The sequence below is a fragment of the Salvia splendens genome, chromosome 15 (assembly GCF_004379255.2).
Source record: "Salvia splendens isolate huo1 chromosome 15, SspV2, whole genome shotgun sequence".
Taxonomy (NCBI): Eukaryota; Viridiplantae; Streptophyta; class Magnoliopsida; order Lamiales; family Lamiaceae; genus Salvia; species Salvia splendens.
In genome coordinates this window covers 28,133,195-28,155,742 of record NC_056046.1, presented here as the reverse complement: position 1 = coordinate 28,155,742, position 22,548 = coordinate 28,133,195, and the positions used below count along the sequence as shown (strand labels likewise).

The window sequence follows — 22,548 nt, the reverse complement described above, 5'->3', positions numbered from 1 at the left end:
TTCCATGAGATTACAAGTTAACAGTCACACGAGAAAAATTAGTCTATCGAGCCTAGAAAGACCATAGTTGAGAGGTATATCAACAATTCATACCTTTAGGCACTCGCAAACCATTTGGACTATTGATTGCACCGGGTAAAACCCTTGCATCTCTAGCAGATCCTTCTCACCCGGGGAGTACATAGACAAATCGCATACGTTGATCACACACAGCCAATGTGTTAGTAGATATATGGCATTTCCTAGTCCTATACCTAGGTTTACCGTCACTTCCAACTAACATGTTTATGTACGTGCCATTGAGTGCACATAGACAACCCTGCATAAAATCACATAAAACAACTAATTCCCCACACTCACCTATACAAAATGTAATTAAGGATTGATTGAAAATCGATTGGGGGGGTAATAAAACAGACCCTGGACTATTTCCACCGCGAGTCGACACAATCATCCTTAACAAGGTCAAGTTTCACCAAGAACAATCGGTGCATGTTTCGCACAACTCGCATACCGGCATGCACGTATGTGGAAATCGTGTGGCCTGATCTCCAAAAGTTGAAGGGTTTAATACATCGTATTTTTTTGTGGTGGCTAATACACTGAGAAATATAGCAACATGTTCCTCAATCCCCATAAACCTCCAAACCTTTAAGGTTCCTAACTATTTAAAAAGCTGACACACCTGTCGATGGCATTGCGGTCCATGCGCAGATTCACCAAGCAGTCAATGTCGAACACATGAACGAGCCTATTCAACTGATGGATTTGGACGAGAATCCTTCCGAGAATGGTGTAGGGGCACATCAAGGCACTCTTTGGAATGACGTACACTCATCGACTCTATGTTTCATAACTAATACTCCCTTCGTCCCTACTAAGTTGAGTCGTTTTCCTTTTTGGGATGTCCCAACTAAGTTGAGTCATTTTTTTAATAAAAAACAAAACATTCAATCAATCTTATTTTATTACATCACATATTTTACTCTCTCTTTATCTTTCTTACTTTATTCCTCTTTCCTACTTTTTAACACAATTTCTTAATCTCTGTACCCAAAAATTTTGACTCAACTTAGTTGAGACGGGGGGAGTATGTCAGAAATTTGCTGAATTTCAAACATACGGATAATGTGATCAACCAAGAGAGCAATAGAGGCATCCCGTTTCACTAAGCGAGGCACCTATCAAGAAATTGTAAAAATCAGAGGCACTTTTAAATTGTTTTTTTTTTCTAAAATGAATAGTTTCATCATATGACATGATTCGTAACACCATAACAAGTGTGAGCATTGTAGCTAGCCATATTTCCACTGAAAAACCAAGTGCTACAATAACTGATTTGGAATATTGATTTGAAAATTAATTATAACAAGCAAAAAGGTGAGTTTTAATATTAAAAAAAACATGAATTTTCTCTATACCTAAATAAATTCAACAATTTTTCATGAACTATTCAACCATTGCTGAACTTTGCATCTTGCTGCTTCTTTGTTTTGTGGCTGTAAAAAAATACTCGTAGTGCATACGAAGAAAGAAAGGCAGGCAAATACATTAAACTTGAGTTTCACATAAGTTCTTTTGATGCTAATAGGGTATTATTATTATCAAACCATGTGTTTCTCTCATGTGAGTATTGATTTTGTCCGTTGTCTGTATTGAAACAAAAGTACTCCCTTCGTTCTAAATTAGTGGAGTCATTTTGCCATTTTGATTTCATAGTAGTTGAGTCATTTCATTTTTTTAATAAAAGTCAACATATTTTTTCTTATTTACTTTGTTCATATTCATCTCTATACCTTTTCTGTTGAATGTAATCGAGCAAGATGAAGAAAAATATGTTTGGAAGAAGATAAACACTTGTATATGGAACCGAATGAAAAACTCTCTTATTCAATGTTTTATCGTGCCTTACAAATTGAGAATCTATATCACAAAACTACAAGCTACAATCTATTTATACTAGCATCAAGTGATTGAGCCTTCACAAGAGCTAATGGAATAGTTACAACATAATTCAACTAACTCTAATCGTTAGCTTCTTTCCTCTTCTTGATCGGCTACTTTGCTCCCCATAATATGTCAACATGCACCAGCATCTGATATGATCAGTCATAAATCCCAACAATCTCCACCTTGGCTGGAATATCAGAATTGTATATCATGCATACCAACAAGTCTACAACAGTAGTCGAACTTCTCTTTGCTCAAGGGCTTTGTGAGCATGTCAGCCGGGTTGTGGGCCGTGTCAATCTTGATCACCCTGACCCTGCCACTCTTAACCTCATCACGAATAAAATGAAGTCGAACGTCGATGTGCTTGCTACATTCGTGAAACATTTGGTGCCTAGCCAAGCAAATCGCTCCATTGTTATCACAATGGATGTCCACACTTGTCTGCCTTATCCCGAACTCAGAGATCAGTCCCAACAGCCATTTACTTTCTTTCACGGCTGAAGTAAGAGCCATATACTCGGCTTCCGTTGTAGACAAAGCAACAACATTCTGCAGCTTCGATTTCCAGCATACAGCCGAACCAAACAAGGTGAAAACATACCCTGTCTGAGACCTTCTAGTATCAATGTTGGCTGCGTAATCCGAATCACAATAGCCAACTAATGGATCCTCCTTAGCTCCACCCTTGAAGTGAAAAGAATCCCACGATTTTTAGCCCCACTCAGATACCTCATCATCCATTTTAGAGGATTCCAGTGCTGCCTCCCATAATCAGCCATGTATCTGCTGGTTGAGCTTATAGCCTGAGCTATGTCAGGCCGAGTACAAATCATCAAGTACACCATACTCCCAACTATGTTAGAATATGGAATCAACTGCATCTCACTCTTCTCCACCTCATTTGTAGCTTTCTGATTTTTGCTCAACTTGAAGTGAACTGCTATAGGAGTTGCTGTCTCTTTCATGTTGTCAACCTTAAATTTCTTCAAGAACTTGCTGATATAGTCTCCTTGGAATAGCCAAAGTTTCCCCTTGCTTCTTTCTCTGACTATATCCATGCCTAGGATCCTTTTTGCAGCTCCAAGATCTTTCATGTCAAAAATAGCCCCAAGCTGTTTCTTGACTTTTCTAATCTCCTCAACATCTTTCCCGGATATCAGCATATCATCCACGTATAGCAGTAGGTAGATAGGCTCCTTATTCTCTTGCTTCCTCACAAAAACGCAGCTATCATATGATGATCTACAAAAACCAAGCTGTGACAGATTTTCACCAAATTTCAAATACCACTGTCTACTGCTTTGTTTCAGACCATATAAGCTCTTTTTGAGTAGGCAAACTTTTCCCTCTGATCCAGGAACTTCAAAGCCTTGGGGTCGAGACATGTAGATAGTTTCTTCCAAGTCTCCATTCAAGAAAGCAGTCTTGACATCAAGCTGCTCCAACTCCCAATTTTTTCTTGCTGCCACTGCCAACAGAACCCTTATGGAGTTGTGCTTCACAACTGGTGAGAATATTTCATTAAAATCCACACCCTCTTGCTGGTTGAACCCTTTTGCTACCAACCTAGCTTTAAATCTTATGTTGTCTGCTTGAGCTGCTTCTATCTTCTTCTTGAATACCCACTTGCAGCCTATCACCTTTCTGAACTCAACCTTATCAACAAGTATCCAGGTCTTGTTCTTAATGAGAGCTTCAATCTCCTCTTTCATAGCTTGAAGCCATTGCTTTGATTCTGGTCCAGATACAGCCTCAGAGTAGCAACTTGGTTCTGAATACTCCAGCTGCTCTGCTATGTGGAGTGCATAGAACAACATGTCAGCATCTCTAAATCTTGCTGGAGGTCTGATATTTGTCCTCCTTACTCTGTCTCTTGCCAATTGGTATTCAGTCAGATCATCACCAATGCTTTCAGTCTGAACTGGTTCTGGATCAGGTTCTGGATCAGGTTGAGATGCATCATTGATCTCTCTTTGACTTTCTTCAATCAGTGGCTCATCCTCCACCTCAAAGTGAGCATCAATATCAACAGCCAATCTTGTAGTATTTTTCTTCTCCAGCAGAGGCATGCTGTTCTCAAGAAAAACTACATCCCTGCTCACTACTATTTTCTGATTATTTGGCTCCAGACACCACAGCCTATAACCTTTCACATTAGGCTGATATCCAAGCATCATACACCTAAGTGCCCTTGCATCAAGTTTTCCTTGTTTCTGGTGTGCAAAAGCCTTACACCCGAATGGCTTGAGCCTGTTGTAATCAGGTGATCTACCACCATACCACCTCTGATCTGGGATTGTTCCACCAATTCCTGATGCTGGACACTTATTGATAAAAAATGCAGCAGTAGAGACTGCCTCTCCCCAAAAATTCTTCCCAGCACCAGATGAACTTAACATGCACCTAACCCTCTCAAGCAAGGTTCGGTTCATCCTCTCAGCAACCCCATTTTGTTGAGGGTTTGCTGGGACCGTTTTGTGTCTCATTTTGCCATTCTCTTGACAGAACATATCAAACTCCTTGGATAGGTACTCCAAGCCATTGTCTGTCCTCAAGACTTTTGGTGCAGTGCCTTTCTCATTTTTAACCTCTGCATACCAGGCCTTGAATGTCTTGAATGCATCAAATTTTTCTCTCAAGACATATACCCAGACCTTCCTTGACCAATCATCTATGATTGACATGTAGAATCATCCCCCACCAAGAGTCTTAGTTGGTGCAGGTCCCCAGAGATCCGAATGTATATAATCTAATGGAGAAGTGGATGTATGCTTACCAGTTGGGTAGCTATGCTTCTTGGACTTTCCCAGCAAGCAATCTTCACAAGCTCCCATTACCTCTTCTCCACCTGCCTCAATCAGTCCCAGATTCACCAAGGCTTTGAGGCTGCCCTCAGCTGGGTGTCCCAATCTCTGATGCCACAACTTCAGAGCTGGTGTGGTAACCGAGTGTGATTCACCATCAATGACTGCAGCCTGAAGATAGTAAAGGCTTCCATTTCTTCTTGCAGTCATCTTCACTTGTGACCCTTTGTAAATCTGCATCTCACCATTCTTGGACACAAAAGAATATCCTCTTTGCTCCAAAGTCCCAAGAGAAATTAGATTTCTTTTAACTTCAGGAATATACCTTACATTTGACAGCATCTTAACAAACCCATCACTCATTCTCAGCATGATGCTTCCAATTCCTTTGATGCAGCATGTCTGATTATTTCCAAGAAGCACAGTACCAGTTGCCTCTTTCATATCCTGAAACCAATCCCTTGTTGGACACATGTGGAATGAGCAACCTGAATCAACAATCCAGAATCACTTCTCACACTTATCAGTCACATTCATAACCTCAGGCACTTCATCATCATCTCCATTCACCAGATTGGAGTGTGAATTCCCTTCATTCGCTTGTTTCTTCTTCCAGCCATAGCAATCGCGTTTTATATGCCCTGGTTTCTTGCACCAGTAGCAAGAACGAGACTCTTTAACACCTGAGACTTCAGCCTTTGGATCTTGAAACTTCTTTTTAAACGGCTTTTTGGACACCTTGATATTCAGAGATTCTGGTTGTGGATCTGTCATTCTGACCGCACCTCTCTGCAGCTCTTTGGCCATTAGAGCAGCATGTACTTCAGCAAAGGTAATTTGCTTATCCCTACCATATAAAATAGCATCTCTCATCTGATCGAAGGAGTCAGGTAGAGCATTAAGCACAAGAATAGCTTTATCTTCATCAGCTATTTTTACATCCACAGCCTCCAAATCATCAATGGACTTAGAGAAATCCTCTAACTGCTCAAGAATAGGTTTGCTTTCCAAGAAAGTGTAGGAATAAAGCCTTCTCTTCATATATAGGCGATTAGCTAAGGATTTGGCAAGATATACCTCATCGAGCCTCTTCAAGATCCCTGCCGCAGTTGTCTCGGATTGAACCTCCCTCAACACCTTATCCCCGAGACACAAGACAACCGCACTATGTGCCTTGAGGATCATCTCATCATGCTTAGCTTTGGCCTTTTCATCGAGGACCGGCCCCTTCGCTTTTGCATCTTCATCGACTGGAACCAAGGCAGAGGCCAAGCCCTGCTGGACAAGAGCAGCACGCATTTTCATCTTCCAAAGGCTTTAGTCATTCTTCCCGGTGAATTTCTCAGCTTCTAGTCGCGTCGCCATGGCTTTTCTTCAAGATCGTCGGATTCGATTCCCACCGGATGGCGCCAATTGTTGAATGTAATCGAGCAAGATGAAGAAAAATATGTTTGGAAGAAGATGAACACTTGTATGTGGAACCTAATGAAAAACTCTCTTATTCAATGTTTTATCGTGCCTTACAAATTGAGAATCTATATCACAAAACTACAAGCTACAATCTATTTATACTAGCATCAAGTGATTGAGCCTTCACAAGAGCTAATGGAACAGTTACAACAGAATTCAACTAACTCTAATCGTTAGCTTCTTTCCTCTTCTTGATCGGCTGCTTTGCTCCCCATAATATGTCAACATGCACTAGCATCTGATATGATCAGTCATAAATCCCAACAATTTCCATTTCCTACTTTATTCTTTCTTTACTTAATTCACTTAATACAACTTTTCTTAAATTACGTGCCGAAAAGAAACGCTTCCACTACTATGGAATGGAGGGAGTAGTATTTATGTTTAAGAATCAGTAAATATATGATCTATGGTTCCCTCACATCCCCTAAGTTCCTCTCCCAATTATTATGTAGGAGTATATAACATCTTCCTCCATTGTGTACATGAACATATTCAATATAATATAGTATATTCAAGGAAACATGAACAGAACCACTCAGTGGTTCTTGTTTCGCATTCCTTGTTCCTTAATGGAACATACATCTTTCCATTATGACATCAAGATGTCAACCCTCCTCTCTCTGCTATGTTTAGTTGCACTTGCACTGCTGCCTAAAAATTGCAGAAATGGATGATTATCTTATGGAGAAGGCTGAGCAAGCCCATCAAGATCAGTAAACAACTTGGGGAGTATTTCCTCTCCCTGTCGACCACATTGACCGATGGCGTGTTGCATGCATGATCATTCATGCGTAAAGTGCATGCAACACAAGATAGTGAGCTACAAAAGGAAGCCGTTGGAAGTTGAGAGTTAGTTAGGAGTTAGTTGTTGTGTAACTAACTCAAGTCAGCTGGCAATCATCACGTGATGTACACATGCTCATGCTGAGGTGGAGATGACGTGGAGTTGACGTGGATTATGAAGATTACGCGGGAGAAATGAAGTATAAATAAGAGTGAAGCTAGTTCATTTGTGTTGTTGAAAATGTGTGTGTATTGTTGTTCTTGCTAGCTGTAGATCGTGGATCTACAGCTCCTCTAGTTTCCAATTGATTCCTTCAATTCCTTGTGTTGTAATTGCGACATTTATCATCAATATACTTCTCAGTTGTTGTTCTTAGCTCGAGTTCATAAATTGTTGATTGTGTGTGTGAAGTTGCGATCACGATTGGTAGATCACGACGTGTGATCGTAACAAGTGGTATCATCCAGAGTCCTCGACCTTCGGATAGCGGAATTGTGACTCGAAACGCTGCGATGGAGAAGAAATTGATGGAAATGATAGATCAGAAGCTGAGTGAGCGAGATCAGATCATACAAGAGCAGGCAACCAAAATTTCGCAACTGACGCAATCAATTGCTACGATCAATTTACAAAATCAGAGATCGCACGCCGCATGGGAGAGCGGTGAAGGAAGCAGTGAAGTACGAACAGATTGGAAATCTACTCGATATGATTTTCCTAAATTTGATGGTGATGGATTCGAAGGATGGACGATGAGAGCGGATTATTTTTTTCAAGTAGCAAGAGTTCCGGAGGAGGAGAGAGTGCGTGTAGCAGCAATTCACTTAGAAGGTAAGGCTCTCCAATGGCACCGAGGCTTTTTGAGTTTACATGGTGAAGAAGCATACGTGGATTGGGGATATTACCTCTCATGCTTGGCAGCTCGTTTTGGAGCTCAGGCTTATGAAGATCCGCTTGCAGATCTGCGAAATCTTAAACAAAAAGGTACGCTCCAATCATATATGGACACCTTTGATGAATTATATCCACGAGCTGGTATTAGAGAAGATCAGGCGCTTAGCTTCTTCCTATCTGGCCTCATTGATGAATTACAAATGCCGGTTAGGATGTTTAGACCTAAAACTCTAGCTGAGGCGTATTCATTAGCTAAATTGCAAGACCTAACTGTGAAGGCTTTAGGCCTTAAGCCTAAGGTGATGCAGAGTAATGTGTATTCTAATAGCAGCTATTACTCGAGTAGTAAGCCTCTGGCAGTCACCACTACTAGCAAACCTGTGGTGAATACTAACAATTGGAGTGGAGGTAATAAGGAGCCTAACCGTTTTGGTGGTGTTAGAGCTAGTACAAATCTTTCACCTAAAGAGTTAGATGAGAAGAGAGCCAAGAAGGAGTGTTTTTGGTGCACTGAAAAATTCACTCCAAATCACCAATGTTCCAAACGAAAATCTTATGTCATACAATTAATAGAGTTGGATGGAGGGGCTGGCTGTGAGGACCAAGGAAGTAACAAGGATGAAGTAGAGGAGGAAGAGAAGCTTGATCTCCAACTGTCTCTGCATGCAGTTTGGGGAAAAGATGGGCCACAAGTAATGCGAATTAGAGGAGTTTGTCATAAGAAAACCTTAAAAATATTGATTGACACCGGGAGCACTCATAATTTTTTGAGTACTAAAGTGGCAAAAGCGATTAAATGTCAGCTCACTACTGTCAATTCCAAGGCTGTGGAAGTTGCCAATGGACAGCTGCTGCAGTGTAATAAAAAATGTGACAAACTGGAATGGGAGATGCAAGGATCTTGGTTTCAAGCGGAGGTTTATTTGATTCCCTTGGAGACTTATGATTTGATTTTGGGAGGCGAATGGTTATCTACATTGGGAGAAATTACATGGAATTTCAGTAAATTGAGTATGCAATTTGAAATCTGTGGTAAGAAAGTGGGATTGCAAGGTGAATTATGGTCACCAAAACCTGAGCAACTCCATTATTTACATGTTTTTAAACCAACAGATGTGGATGCAGATGAGAGGAAGGCTACTCAAATGATGCTTTCTGTGGAGGGTGACATTGGCTACTGCTATGGTGTGAGTACAGAGGAAATCTGGCCAAATCTTAGCTCCATATTACTAGAAAATGAGGCTATTTTTATGGAGCCAGTAAACTTACCACCACAACGGGAGCAAGATCACAAGATTATTTTAAAGGATGGTTCTGATGCAGTAAACATAAGACCCTACAAATATGCTGCCAAACAGAAAGATGTGATAGAGGCCATGATTACTGAGATGCTTAACTCAGGAGTTATAAGGCATAGTGAAAGTTCTTTTGCTAGTCCTATTGTCTTGGTTAAAAAGAAAGATGCATCATGGAGAATGTGTGTTGATTACAGAGCTTTAAATGCTATTACTATCAAGGATAAGTATCCTATACCAGTTATTGAGGAACTTCTGGATGAGTTGGGGGGTGCCAAATGGTTTTCTAAGATTGATTTAAGGTCTGGTTACTGGCAGGTTCGAATGAGACCTGAGGATATTCATAAGACAGCTTTTAAAACACATTCGGGTCACTATGAATTTGTGGTGATGCCGTTTGGCTTGACCAATGCTCCTGCTACCTTTCAGAATTTAATGAACACGGTATTCAGGGAGTATTTGAGGAAATTCATCTTGGTCTTCTTTGATGATATATTGGTCTACAGCAGAAGCATGGAAGAACATGAGCTACATCTTAAACTTGTGATGGCCTTGATGAACGAGCATAAGCTGTTAGCCAAGAGATCTAAATGCACATTTGGGTGTAAGAAGGTGGAATACTTGGGTCATATAATCTCAGCAGAGGGCGTATCTACTGATGAGGGCAAGATAGAAGCTGTGAAAAATTGGCCTAAACCGAAAACCATCAAACATGTCAGAAGCTTTCTGGGATTGACTGGGTATTATAGGCGATTTGTGTATGGTTATGGAGTTATTGCACGGCCATTGATAGATTTAACTAAAGACACCACCTTCAAATGGACTGAAAAAGCTCAGGAGGCTTTTGAGAAATTGAAGAATGCCATGGTAACTGCTCCTGTTTTGACCTTACCTGATTTTTCTAAAGAATTTGTAATTGAAACAGATGCCTCTGGAGTGGGAATAGGAGCTGTGTTGATGCAAGAGAAGCACCCCATAGCTTTCATCAGCAAAGCTTTATCTCCAAGACATCAGGTCCTTTCAGTTTATGAAAAAGAGTTGTTAGCTATATTGATGGCTGTTAAGAAATGGTACCACTACTTGCAATGTAGGAAGTTTATCATCTTGACTGATCATCAAAGTTTGAAATACCTTATAGACCAGAAATTAACCACTCCTACTCAACAAGCTTGGATGACTAAGCTTATGCAATTTGACTATGAAATCAGATATAAAAAGGGTAGTGAGAATACAGCAGCTGATGCATTATCAAGGGTGCCTGAGGCTATGGTTTTTACTCTCACTTCTTTTATGATTCCCCTGGAACTTATTGCGAAGATTAAGGATTCTTGGAAAAATGATCCACAAATACAGCTTATATTGGCAGCAAAACAGCAGAATGCTGAGTCTCATCCCAAATTTAGCTGGATGAATGGAGAATTGAGAAAGAATGGTAAGCTGGTAGTTGGTAATGACTTACTCTTGAAGGCTCAGATCTTGTCCTTGTTTCATGAATCTGCTACAGCTGGACACTCTGGGGTGTTAGGAACTTACAAGAGAATCTCTGCTATATGCTATTGGCCTAAGATGAGAAAAGATGTCAGAGAATTTGTGAGGGTTTGTGTTACTTGTCAACGTTATAAACCAAGTAATACTTCCCCAGCTGAACTCCTACAGCCTCTGCCTATGCCAGCTGCTATCTTTTCTGATATTACTATGGATTTTATTGAGGCTTTGCCAAGTTCACAAGGAAAAGATACAATATTTGTGGTGGTTGATAGGCTGAGTAAATATGCCCATTTTATGGCTCTATCTCATCCATTTACAGCCAAGAGAGTTGCTGAGGTATTTTTAGACTCGGTCTTCAAACTTCATGGAATGCCTGCCAAAATTGTAAGTGATCGAGGTGCTATTTTTGTTAGCTCATTCTGGAAGGAATTGATGGCATTGTTGGGGGTTGAGTTACTTTATTCTACTGCCTATCACCCTGAAACAGATGGCCAATCTGAGGTGGTAAACCGATGCCTTCAATGTTACTTAAGATGTGCTATGGGAGAAAAACCACATTCATGGACTCATTGGTTGGGATTAGCAGAGTATTGGTACAACACTACTTACCATTCTAGCATTCAAATGACTCCATTTGAAGCATTATATGGATTTCCACCTCCTTTACATGTACCATACTTACCTGGAGATTCAGAGATCGAAGCTGTTGACATTGCTTTGAGAGACCGCGAGGAGATGATTATCATCCTAAAGCGAAATATTGAGAAAGCAGCAGCAAGAATGAAGAAACAAGCTGATCTTCATCGTTTTGACAAAGAGTTTCAGATTGGTGATTGGGTTTGGCTTAAGCTTCAAGACTATAGGCAGAAATCTATTCGAGGCAAACACCACAAGTTCGAAGCTAAGTTTTTTGGACCATATCAGATCGTGGATAAGATGGGGAAGGTTGCTTATAAGTTGAAATTACCCTCATCGGCTACTATACATGATGTCTTTCATGTGTCCTTACTAAAGCCTGCTGCACCTCCTCTCGGCCCAATTGCAGATCTACCAACTATTTCTCATATCAATGATGCTATACCGCAAGCTATTTTGGATAGAAAAATGGTGAAGCGACACAATCAAGCGGCTACGAAATGGCTGATCCATTGGAAAGATAGGTCCCCTGCTGATGCTTCGTGGGAATTCGCTGATGTAATTAAAAAGCGTTTTCCTTGGTTCCTTGAGGACAAGGAACCTTAAGTGGGGGGTATTGTTGCATGCATGATCATTCATGCGTAAAGTGCATGCAACACAAGATAGTGAGCTACAAAAGGAAGCCGTTGGAAGTTGAGAGTTAGTTAGGAGTTAGTTGTTGTGTAACTAACTCAAGTCAGCTGGCAATCATCACGTGATGTACACATGCTCATGCTGAGGTGGAGATGACGTGGAGTTGACGTGGATTATGAAGATTACGCGGGAGAAATGAAGTATAAATAAGAGTGAAGCTAGTTCATTTGTGTTGTTGAAAATGTGTGTGTATTGTTGTTCTTGCTAGCTGTAGATCGTGGATCTACAGCTCCTCTAGTTTCCAATTGATTCCTTCAATTCCTTGTGTTGTAATTGCGACATTTATCATCAATATACTTCTCAGTTGTTGTTCTTAGCTCGAGTTCATAAATTGTTGATTGTGTGTGTGAAGTTGCGATCACGATTGGTAGATCACGACGTGTGATCGTAACATGGCGATGCCATCTCCTTCTACGGCTCCAAGCCTCCTCTGCAAAGCCCCCGACAGCCTCGCTGACTCCATCATCCCGAACTGCAAATTCAACAACCACAATGCTGCAAGTGTTGGACAGCCCCCTAGTTGATCATCACCAAGATCAAGAATTCAAGATTCTCTGCTAATGTGGTTCTACTCATGATGCAAGCGACGGTTGCATTCAGTGAAGGTTTAGTGCAGAGAATGCGGAGGTGCAGATGGGGTTTCTTCCACATCATCAGCAACTACTATTCCCACTGGAAAATGTAAGCCGTTGGCAGCAGTGCCAGCCCCACCATCATCAGCCAGGGCAATCGGTACAAGGCTTCAAACAACTTAACACCAAGCAGGTAATAACTAACTTGTTGCAGGTGACTAAGAGGGAGTGCTCTCTCAAGGAAGAGTGGATGCAGTGGCAGTGGCAATGGCAATCTGAAGGTGACGTATTTGTTAATGGAGACTACTTCAAAGCTTCTGGTACCAAGATCAAACACAGACGTTGGTGTGCTTCTACAAACAGACAAATAATGTGTTGCAGGGAAACTGTGTTGATGTGAGAGAGCTTGTTGTGGGAAGTAGTGGGAGAGTTGTACATCTGCATTCAATATTCAACACATACAAAGACGTCCAACAAAAATGTTCCAATCAACATTTTATCATACATGGTGCATTTGCCACACCAATTGAGGGCTTGATTGTTCTGTCAAGTTAACTAATGGAGTCACAAATGACTTATAATCTAAATCTTGATGGTTTTGTCATGATCTTGTATGAGGGCAAGTACTTCTGTTATGCCCTTTTTCTAGACACAGATGGCACACTTTCTACGCTTCCAGAACTAGCTGGTTCTACTCTAGGCACCTGTGGACATGTTCTCCGGTTGTGGCCTCTCTGGCCACAAACACTGCAGCAATGATTCCTTCGAACCACAATCTTCTTTTCGCCTGATTTCGACTTTGGACACGTTCTGCGGTTGTGCCCCTTTTCACCACACAAGCGGCATCTGAATCGTCTATCAGTGACCTTGCCTTGAAGTTCCGGACAGTAGTGTCTCCTGTGGCCTTCATGCCCACAATTTCGGCAGAAGAATTTTACCCCTGAACAGGCATTGACAGAATGCATTGAGACAACAAGAAAATACCACAAAGGGCGTTTTTGTTAAAAAAAAAAAAAAAACTGAAACGGCAATCTGTATATATCTGACATAACCTCTCATTGCAATGCTTCTCTTGCGGCGGTTTTCTGGATCAGAAAAGTAGTTCTTCATAACTTCAGAAGCATGATTCCTTGCAGCAGCAGTCCCCTTGGTTTTCTGCAAATAAACACATTTAAGATTTTGAAATCAAGGATTTGAGATAGAATGGAATAATTTACTATAGTTAACTCAGACTGCAGTAATAGAACTTAGTTACAACAAACCTTGATAGCAGCAACTCTCTGTGCATGAAGCATAGGGTCTCGGTGGATTATCTTCATCCGATTACTAAATATTCCAGTTTTGGCGTTGAGGCTCTGCAAACATCCAACTAAACATAGAAAATTTGTTCATGATATGTTCAATAGATTAGAAAGGAAGAATTTGATGCAAGGATTGATGTTGAACTATGTAACTCTTTCAAGATACTGAACCATGTGCTAGGACATTGTAGACGATGCACTCAGTGAATCAAATAGAGAAAAACATATAACACAGAGGCTGACTAACTTTAAGTGACCTGCTGATCTTCAGATTGACTTCGGGAGCAGAGGATTGATAGACGCGCTTTGTTTTTCTCCTCCGCTCCAGTTTTATATCCAAATTGTCGACTTCATCATCTTCCTTAACTTTTAAGGGAGAACTGGAATACATATACATCTGTGTTGTTAAATACTTCAGTGGTGCACGGAAAATGAAAACATTAGCACCGTAACACCAAAAACTAGCGTAAAATTCATTTAAACTGCCTGAGTTTCAGAAAAAGCGAAGTCTAGGCAACAATGAAGTGTGCCTTAGCATAGAAGTTGAATTAGGAAATGGCTAACAATTTTCCATCTGCCAAAAGACAGAAATTTGTAAAGTTAAAAAATCAAGACATGGCTTGAACTGTTGCTCAATGCTCATGAGTCATGAAGTATGATATACTTGAAAGATTGATAGAGTAATCAGTTCACTAGTCTAAATATAGATACCACTGATTCCCTTGATTAATGCCAAAATGGTGAAATCTGGGAATGAGTTGGCTGATATAAAGAAAAGCAACAACAATAGCGACACACACAATCAGCCATCGTATGCAAGAGATTTACACTGATCGGGCTTTCTCCCATGGCCGTTCATCAATCCACTCCTCCCAAATAACACAATCTCCACTACACTGATTGCAGGTAACTATACCCTGTTACAAATTGAGATTTCTAAAATAAGAAAAGCAAAATGGTGATTTGCACGAACTGTTTAGTGAAATGGACAGTTGCATAGAATTCACAGTAACAAAAACTCTAATGCTAACAATGACCTTTCCACTGCAGAGTGAGCAATCGGGCCGTGATCTTTCTATTCCACATTCTGTACACGGGGTATAACCTCTTCCCCTGCACCCCGGGCAGGGTAATTCTCGAAAATACTGACCATTTGGGCCTATCCATGATCCTGGTTTGGATGCAGCAGAAGCAACATTCCTGGATTAATCAAAAAAAACTATGAGCATTATGTTTCACATATATACGGTTGAATCCCTTCTCCATAAATTTGTTTCCCAAAACAAATTTTATAACTGGGTGCAACAAAATTGTTCTTTTCCACAGAATTATATGCAAAAGACTGCAACTTTATTAAACTTCAGCTCACATTTCATTGAATTTAGAAAAAACAAATCTATGAGCATTATGTTTCACATATATAAGGTTGAATCCCTTCTGCATAACCCAAAACAAATTTGTTTCCCCTCACAACAAAATTGCTCTTTTCCATCAAATCATATGCAAAAGACTGCAACTTAATCAAAATTCAGGTCACATTCATTGAATTTAGAAAAATAACAAGGAAAGGCAATGTGCAAAACCCAAAGAAACAAGGTGGTGGAGATAACCTCGGATGTAAATCAACAGCAAGCCCAAGTAGCTCCTCGGAAGGATCATATCCCAGCTGCAAACAACACCAGATAAAAAGGCCTAAAGAAATAAACAAAGTAACACCATAAAGCAAGAATTTGTTTTTTAAAAAAATTGTTGGGTGTAGAAAAGGAAGTATTTTTAAGTCTCTCAACGGCAAAATGTAAGTAAATAAGGAAGAATGTACTACTTGTGGGTGTTTGGAAGGTGAAGTGTTGTCGTCAGTTGTGGAAGAGGAGGAGATGGAGATGGAGATGGAGATGGGTAAAGGAGCAAAGCTCAGTCTTTTCCTTGAATAGCGCAGCTTAGTATGGTTGTACCTCAGCTGAGGTATCAACACCTTGAACGACGATGAAGAAACAGAGTACATTATTTTTTTTTCTTTTTCTTTCTTACATTCTCAATGGATCAAATGAAGATGGAAGGAGGACATTTGAAGCTGAATCTGGCAAGTGGGACCCACTTTTTGTTTAGTTTTAATTTTTACTATCACCTGAATTTTACTAATCTTTATTCAAGATTGTGTGGATTATTTACCACTTTTTCCTAAAAACCTCAAATAAACCCTCAAACGAATTCAAATTCTAAGGAAAGGGAGAGAAGATTGCCCCAGTATGGTAATCCACAGTTCATGGGCAATTTTAATCCCACAAACACACAGATTTTCCACTTTACCCACCTCAAATCTGTTTCCCAGTAGGAAAAGTTGTAATCTTTACCCTTGCCCTCTTCCATCTCACTCTAAAAATTCAACCTTTTGTGTGATTATCAAAATCACCAGCAGCAGAAGTTTTCCCCTTACGACTCCCCCTTCCCCTCGCAGCCTGGTTAGTTGTAGCTTTGGTTGTTGGATTATCAAAATCAATTCAATGCACTACAGTTTTGCTGCCAATTTATATTGTTAACATCTGGATTAAGAAGATTCTAGAAGAGCTGTAGAGTTTGATGAATATGCCTTGGTACATTTTAATGAGAACTAGTGTCCCAATAGACAATGGAAGTATTTGACCTCCAATTGCTTGTATAGATTGCAGTCTTGATATGATTTGGATTAATGAATCTGAAAGGTATTTTCATTCTAAAAGGGTATGAAGTTTTCTTAAATGTGGCTCATCCAAAGCCATCATTTTGAGGCAAATGAATATGGTTGTTGCCTCCATTGTTGACCGATTGTTATGATAGATACTAGAAGTAACTAGTGAGCGTGCTATTAAGCTTGCCCTCGGCCTTCTTTTTCTCCTAATATCCTAGTATTCGATTGTGTCCCTAGGTATTCTCGTTATCAGTGACTGAAATTGGACACATTATCAGCCTTGGTGCAAGAGACTCTTTTGGTATTTTGGGAACACATTTTGAAATTGGACACATTATCAGCACTAGTTGTTTTCATCTACTAAACAATTTCATTGCTTTATACTTCCTCCGTCCACAATTTAAATGTCTATTTTTGTCATTTTGGGAAGTCCACAATTTATATGCCCATTTACTTTTTCTCACTTTTGATATGCGGACCTCACATTCTATTAATTTTTTCTACTCACTCCGCTATAAAACTAATAGTCCACTAACTTTTTATAATTACTTTTCTTTCACAAAGTCAAACAGTTTCTTAAAACCTTTGTCAAGTCAAAATAGTTTTTAAATGATGGACGAATGGAGTATTTAGCAATCTACTTGACCTAGCATGTGTGATTCTAAGGGAGCAAATATTAATGTTGTACTCCCTCCGTCCAATTCAATATGTTCACATTCTTGAATGGCACGGGAATAGTTTAATATGATAAAGTAGAGTGATAAAAGTGATTGGATATTTTAATGATGAGAGATGAGAGGGAGGAATTTATTTCCAAATAAGAAAAGTGAACATGTTGAATGTGACACACTGAAAATGAAAGGTGGATATTTTAAGTGAGACAAACGAAGTACATCTTTTATTTTTTCTGATGAATCAATAAATAAAATATAATAACATAATTAAGGTACTACAAGCAATACTCACATACTCGAGGGATACATGCCAACTGGCCAAGGCTAGCGAGACAATGTACACTACAAGGAGCGAATATGCCCCCAAAGTCGAGATCAAGATATAGGTAGGCCTAAGCCACAAACAATATTGTGATCAACTAAAAAACATAGGAATCTAGGCCATAGTTTCCGTTCACCTTTTGGTCTAATTCATTCATACGCTTTAACAACCCCTTTGCTTCCATATCATTTGTCCTACGACCTATTGCTACCACTGTTCTATGAAGATTAATAAGCATTTCTTCTCTAATTTCTAGAACACTCTTGACCAATGGTTGAACCAAGCTAAAACTGACAATATAAGAAAATGATCAAAGTCGTTATTCTTTCAGCTTGAACAAGTCATTTAAAACCACCCACAACCACAATACTATTGGATTAGTATAAGAAAGCAGGGCTTCGAACCCACAAGGAATGTATCTCCTCACTTAGCTGGTGATGTCGCCTTGCTTTAAATTGAACACATACTACAACCTATTTTAACTAAATTGCACACTCATATCCTAACTCGAAATAGGCATGAAATTTTTAAACAAACAAAGCGAAAACTAACTCGCAAATGATCAAGTCTGAAAACTGGACAAGTATTGCGCTCAACGGTCCTTTTGGAAAATGACTAACTAACCTGAACTCAATTTAATTCACAAGACTAACATGGAAAATAGAAGTAGGGCTGACTATATATATCGAAATACCACACTTATCGTAATGAAAAAATACCGGAAATATCGAATTTGCTGTATACCGCAAGTTGCGGTACGGTATGATACCATACCGAAAGATTTCGGTACGGTAAAAGTATAGATTTTCCTATACCGCGGTATACCGCACTATACCGCATTTACGATATTTGCCAAAAATTTGATATATATGTTGTATTTAAAATTTATATAAAAAATAGTTAATGTGTTAAAATCACTAATCCTACTTTCATATTTTAGTTCAGCCGCCCCCAACCCCAAACACACTCATGCAGAGATGCAAATCAAGTTCACTATATAGATTTGATTGTGGTGTAGTTTTAATCTTTTTGACATCATTTAAATAGGTGAAATTTTATTTTAAATATTTAGCTATAATAGATTTTTTTTGGTATGAAACACAGGTATAACGGTATGTCATACCTTATTTTGGTGTACCGTACACGGTATGCCATACCTTATTTCGGTATAATGTAAAAGTATGGTATACCGCGATACGGTATGGTACACCGCATAGACGGTATGGTAATGGTATCAGAAATAATCATACCGAAAAATTTGGTAAGGTATAGGTATAACATTTTCTCATACCGCAATTTGCGGTACGGTATGCGGTATGACATTCTCGGTGCGGTATACCGTGTCGTGCCACCCCTAGATAGAAGACTGAAGAGTCACTTGTCGCGACTAACTACTTAGAGTTCACAATACAGATTAAAAGCACATAGACTTCACGCACTTGATCAAGCTAGACAGGCAATGGATCAAACTGACTACTATCTGGTCATTGATATGCGAACGGAGAGACTTAGGACCTTCAAGACCTTAACCCACAATACTATTAGACTAGTAAAGGGAAGTAAGGGTCGAATCCCTTAGGGACAGATGCGAGTGGAGTTGGGTTTGAGACATTGGGAGGTTAGCTGCTGCCACACTTTTCAGTGAGTTAAGTTTAAACTAAGGAATAGGAACTCCTTAACTTACTAAACTAAACTGATCAACCTAGACTAAACAAACTCATAACTAGGGAATAACTAACTTGATCAACTAAACTGCGAATAGAAAGTTAAGAGCATCCACTACGCGTCCCGCGCGGGGCTCGCGTTCCGTCCCGGAGGGACGATTCCGCCGCGGGACGCGTTGCAACGTTCGTCCTGTCCCGTAGCCCGTCCCCAGCCCATCCCGTAGCCCGTATCTGCGAGACAAGGGACACGCCGGCCCGTCACGCGCCCGGGCGACGTGTCGCGCCCCCGATGCATGCGTGACGCCCACTCGCTGGCCCGCGAGTGGGCGTCGTCATGGATGACGCAATAATTCTTTTTTTTTAAATTCAAATTTTAATAAAAAAAAATTAATTTTCAAACGGTAATATTACCGTTAATTTTTTATTTTCCTTTTTTAAATCTTTTTACTCTATAAATAATCCTATTTCATACTCATTTCAAACACAAACACACATCTATTCCTCTGAAATCCTCTCTATCACTCCCATTTCCATCTTAAATCAACTCAAACAAATGGATCCTTTTGAGCAAATGCGTCAATTAATGGAACAATCACTTGAAGAAGATCGATGACGAGAGGCGGAGGAAGCCGCGCCACCCCCACGACGCTCCCGGAAGTACATCAATCGGAACTGGGAGGAAGCCGCCGCACGGTTAGTACGCGACTACTTCTGCGATAACCCGATTTGGGGAGATACCTACTTCCGTCGCCGTTTCCGCATGAGTAAACAGCTATTTCTCCACATAGCGAATACTTTGGCGGCCCGGGAAGAGTTCTTCCGAGAAGGGTTCGATGCGGTCGGTCGTCCCAGCCACACGACGCTGCAGAAATGTACTGCAGCCATCCGTCAGCTTGCGACAGGACAAACGGCCGACATATTCGACTAATACCTCCACATCGGAGACACCAATGGGCGCATGTGCTTGCTCAACTTCTGCAGAGGCGTCCGGGCAGCCTTCAGTGATGAATTTCTCCGGAGGCCAAGCACGGACGATTGTAAGTTCCTCCTCAACATGCACGAACAAGTGCACGGATTCCCCGGGATGCTTGGCAGTGTCGATTGCATGCACTGGCAATGGAAGAATTGCCCGGTGGCTTGGAGGGGGTCCTACATGAGCGGCCACAAAGGCACCCACCCAACCGTTGTACTCGAGGCAGTTGCCGACAACCGGCTTTGGATCTGGCACGCGTACTTCGGGGTCTCTGGCTCGAACAACGACGTAAACGTGCTCCACCAGTCCGACCTCTTTACCGAAGTTTTGGATGGTAAAGCACCGGCCATCAACTTCGTCGCCAACAACCGGCTGTATAAAATGGGGTACTATCTCGCCGACGGCATCTACCCGAAATGGCCGACCTTCGTGAAGACGTGCAGCAGGCCTGCGAACCCAAAGCAGGCTCTTTTTGCGCAGAAGCAGGAGGCTGCGCGCAAGGATGTGGAGAGGGCGTTCGGGGTTCTCCAAGCGCGCTTCAACATCATCAACGCCCCAGCTCGTTCGTGGTTCATGGAGAGCATGGTCGACATCATGTATACGTGCATAATCTTGCACAACATGATTGTCCGAGACGAAGGACCCGATGCGGGAAATTGGTTCGACCCCGAATCCCCCGGAAGCTCAACCACAAGTAGTCCTCCGCGAAGTGGAGCGCATCCGTCTATACAAGAACGGTTGGCTATTCGGGCAAGGACACGCGACTCTAGCGCCCACACCCAACTCCAAGAGGATCTAATTGAGCACATTTGGGAAAACTTTGGCGGAGATGATTAAATTATGTCATTTTTATTTTTTTTGAATTTTAATTATGTCTTTTTTTCTTTTTTTTTTAAGTTTAAGTTGTAATGTTGTTTTAATTTTAATGAATTGTGTTTGTTTAAATTGAATTGGGTTGGAAAAAAAATAAAAAATGAAATTGAATGAATAGTAATTAAGGGACGGAATAAGGGATGGTTAAGGGACGGAGCGTTGCAGGTTCCGTCCCTTAGTTAAGGGATGGAGAAAAAAGGACAGTGGGGCCCTCAAATAGTGGTCAAATAGTAGTTAAGGGACGGTATAGAGACAGCGTAGTGGATGGTCTAAAAGTAACTTGGGACCATTGACACAAAATAAGCGCACTACTAAAAGGATGTAAACAACGGAAAGGTGACAGAGACTTCTATTCTAACGAACTACGACCTTCTTTTTCACTAAGTAGCTAAATAAAAACAACTAAAGCAGATCTAAACAGAGCAATAAACATGAAAACAGAAATAAGACAAATTAAACACAGATCCATATGAAATTTACGTAAAGGAAGCAGATCTAAGGTATCTAACCTATTCTCATGCAATTTGACGAACTAAAATGTAAATCTACCTACGACAAAACATAAACAAGGTAGAACTAATACTAACGAAAGCAATTAAAACAGAAAACATCAGATCCAAAATAAATTGCATTAAAAATTCCATTCCATAAAAGATCTTCAATAAACGCAACTAAAACAGAATAAAAAACAAGATTTAAAGAGCGATTAACAAACGGGAAGGTAACTAGAGTGGCGACTAAGAGAAAAACATTAAAAACAACAAGCTACGGAAAATATAAACTAAAAATAGAGTAGAAATAGTTTTGACCCCTCGGGGTGCAACAAAAACTCAAACTACGAAGACTCCCTCTTTCCTTGACGAGGAAGAAAAGAATGAAAGTAGAGGTGGAAACGGCGACTCCGACTGTTGCTAACTTCTTACTCCATGCTATGAAAATGAGGTGACTGAAGGTGATGATGGTGTCGAACTCTTTCTTGCGTGCACTCTCTCCATATTTATAGGATGATGTTGGGCACAAATCCCTAGGGTAAGCCCATCCTGTCTTGACAATTATGCCCTTGAGATGACATCTTTTCTTGTCTCTCCTGTGACTCATCACTTCATGTGGTGAACTCCACTTGATCAAATTGTCGGCTAGGCAGGCTTCACTGCTTGTACGCAACTGATCAACTTAGCTTCATTTCTGGCCATTTTTCACTCCTTTATAGCCCCTGCACACTCAAATTCACCATTTTTTGACTATTATCAGCCATGTTAGTGTAATAAACCCTACAAAACCATGCTTGTAACGAGCCCTATCAAACTGCTCATATTTAAACCATGCTTGTCCTCAAGTATGAAAGAACAACAAGAAAAGGGCAAGTTACATGCATGGGTCCTTGACCAACTCCTAAAATCTAGACAGACTCACAGATGTTCACATAACTGACTCAAAAACAACACTTAGGCAAATATTTACATCACCATGTTTGAAACTGGCTC

The 22,548-nt window shown here is 40.5% G+C and overlaps 1 protein-coding gene across 2 annotated transcripts; it reads right to left on the bottom strand.

Moving 5' to 3' along the window:
- Window positions 1-13,011: 13,011 nt before the first annotated feature.
- Window positions 13,012-16,446, bottom strand: LOC121767222. 2 transcript variants are annotated; one of them, XM_042163446.1, is made up of 8 exons: window positions 15,716-16,435; window positions 15,504-15,559; window positions 14,931-15,093; window positions 14,722-14,810; window positions 14,141-14,273; window positions 13,855-13,947; window positions 13,645-13,747; window positions 13,012-13,532 (listed from the first exon to the last, which is right to left on the bottom strand). In XM_042163446.1, exons 1-8 carry the CDS (start codon window positions 15,893-15,895, stop codon window positions 13,225-13,227), a joined length of 1,125 nt encoding a protein of 374 aa, XP_042019380.1. In that variant the 5' UTR covers window positions 15,896-16,435; the 3' UTR covers window positions 13,012-13,224. The 2 variants fall into 2 exon arrangements, with proteins under 2 accessions (XP_042019380.1, XP_042019379.1); XM_042163445.1 differs by having other exon boundaries at window positions 15,504-16,446.
- Window positions 16,447-22,548: the final 6,102 nt, after the last annotated feature.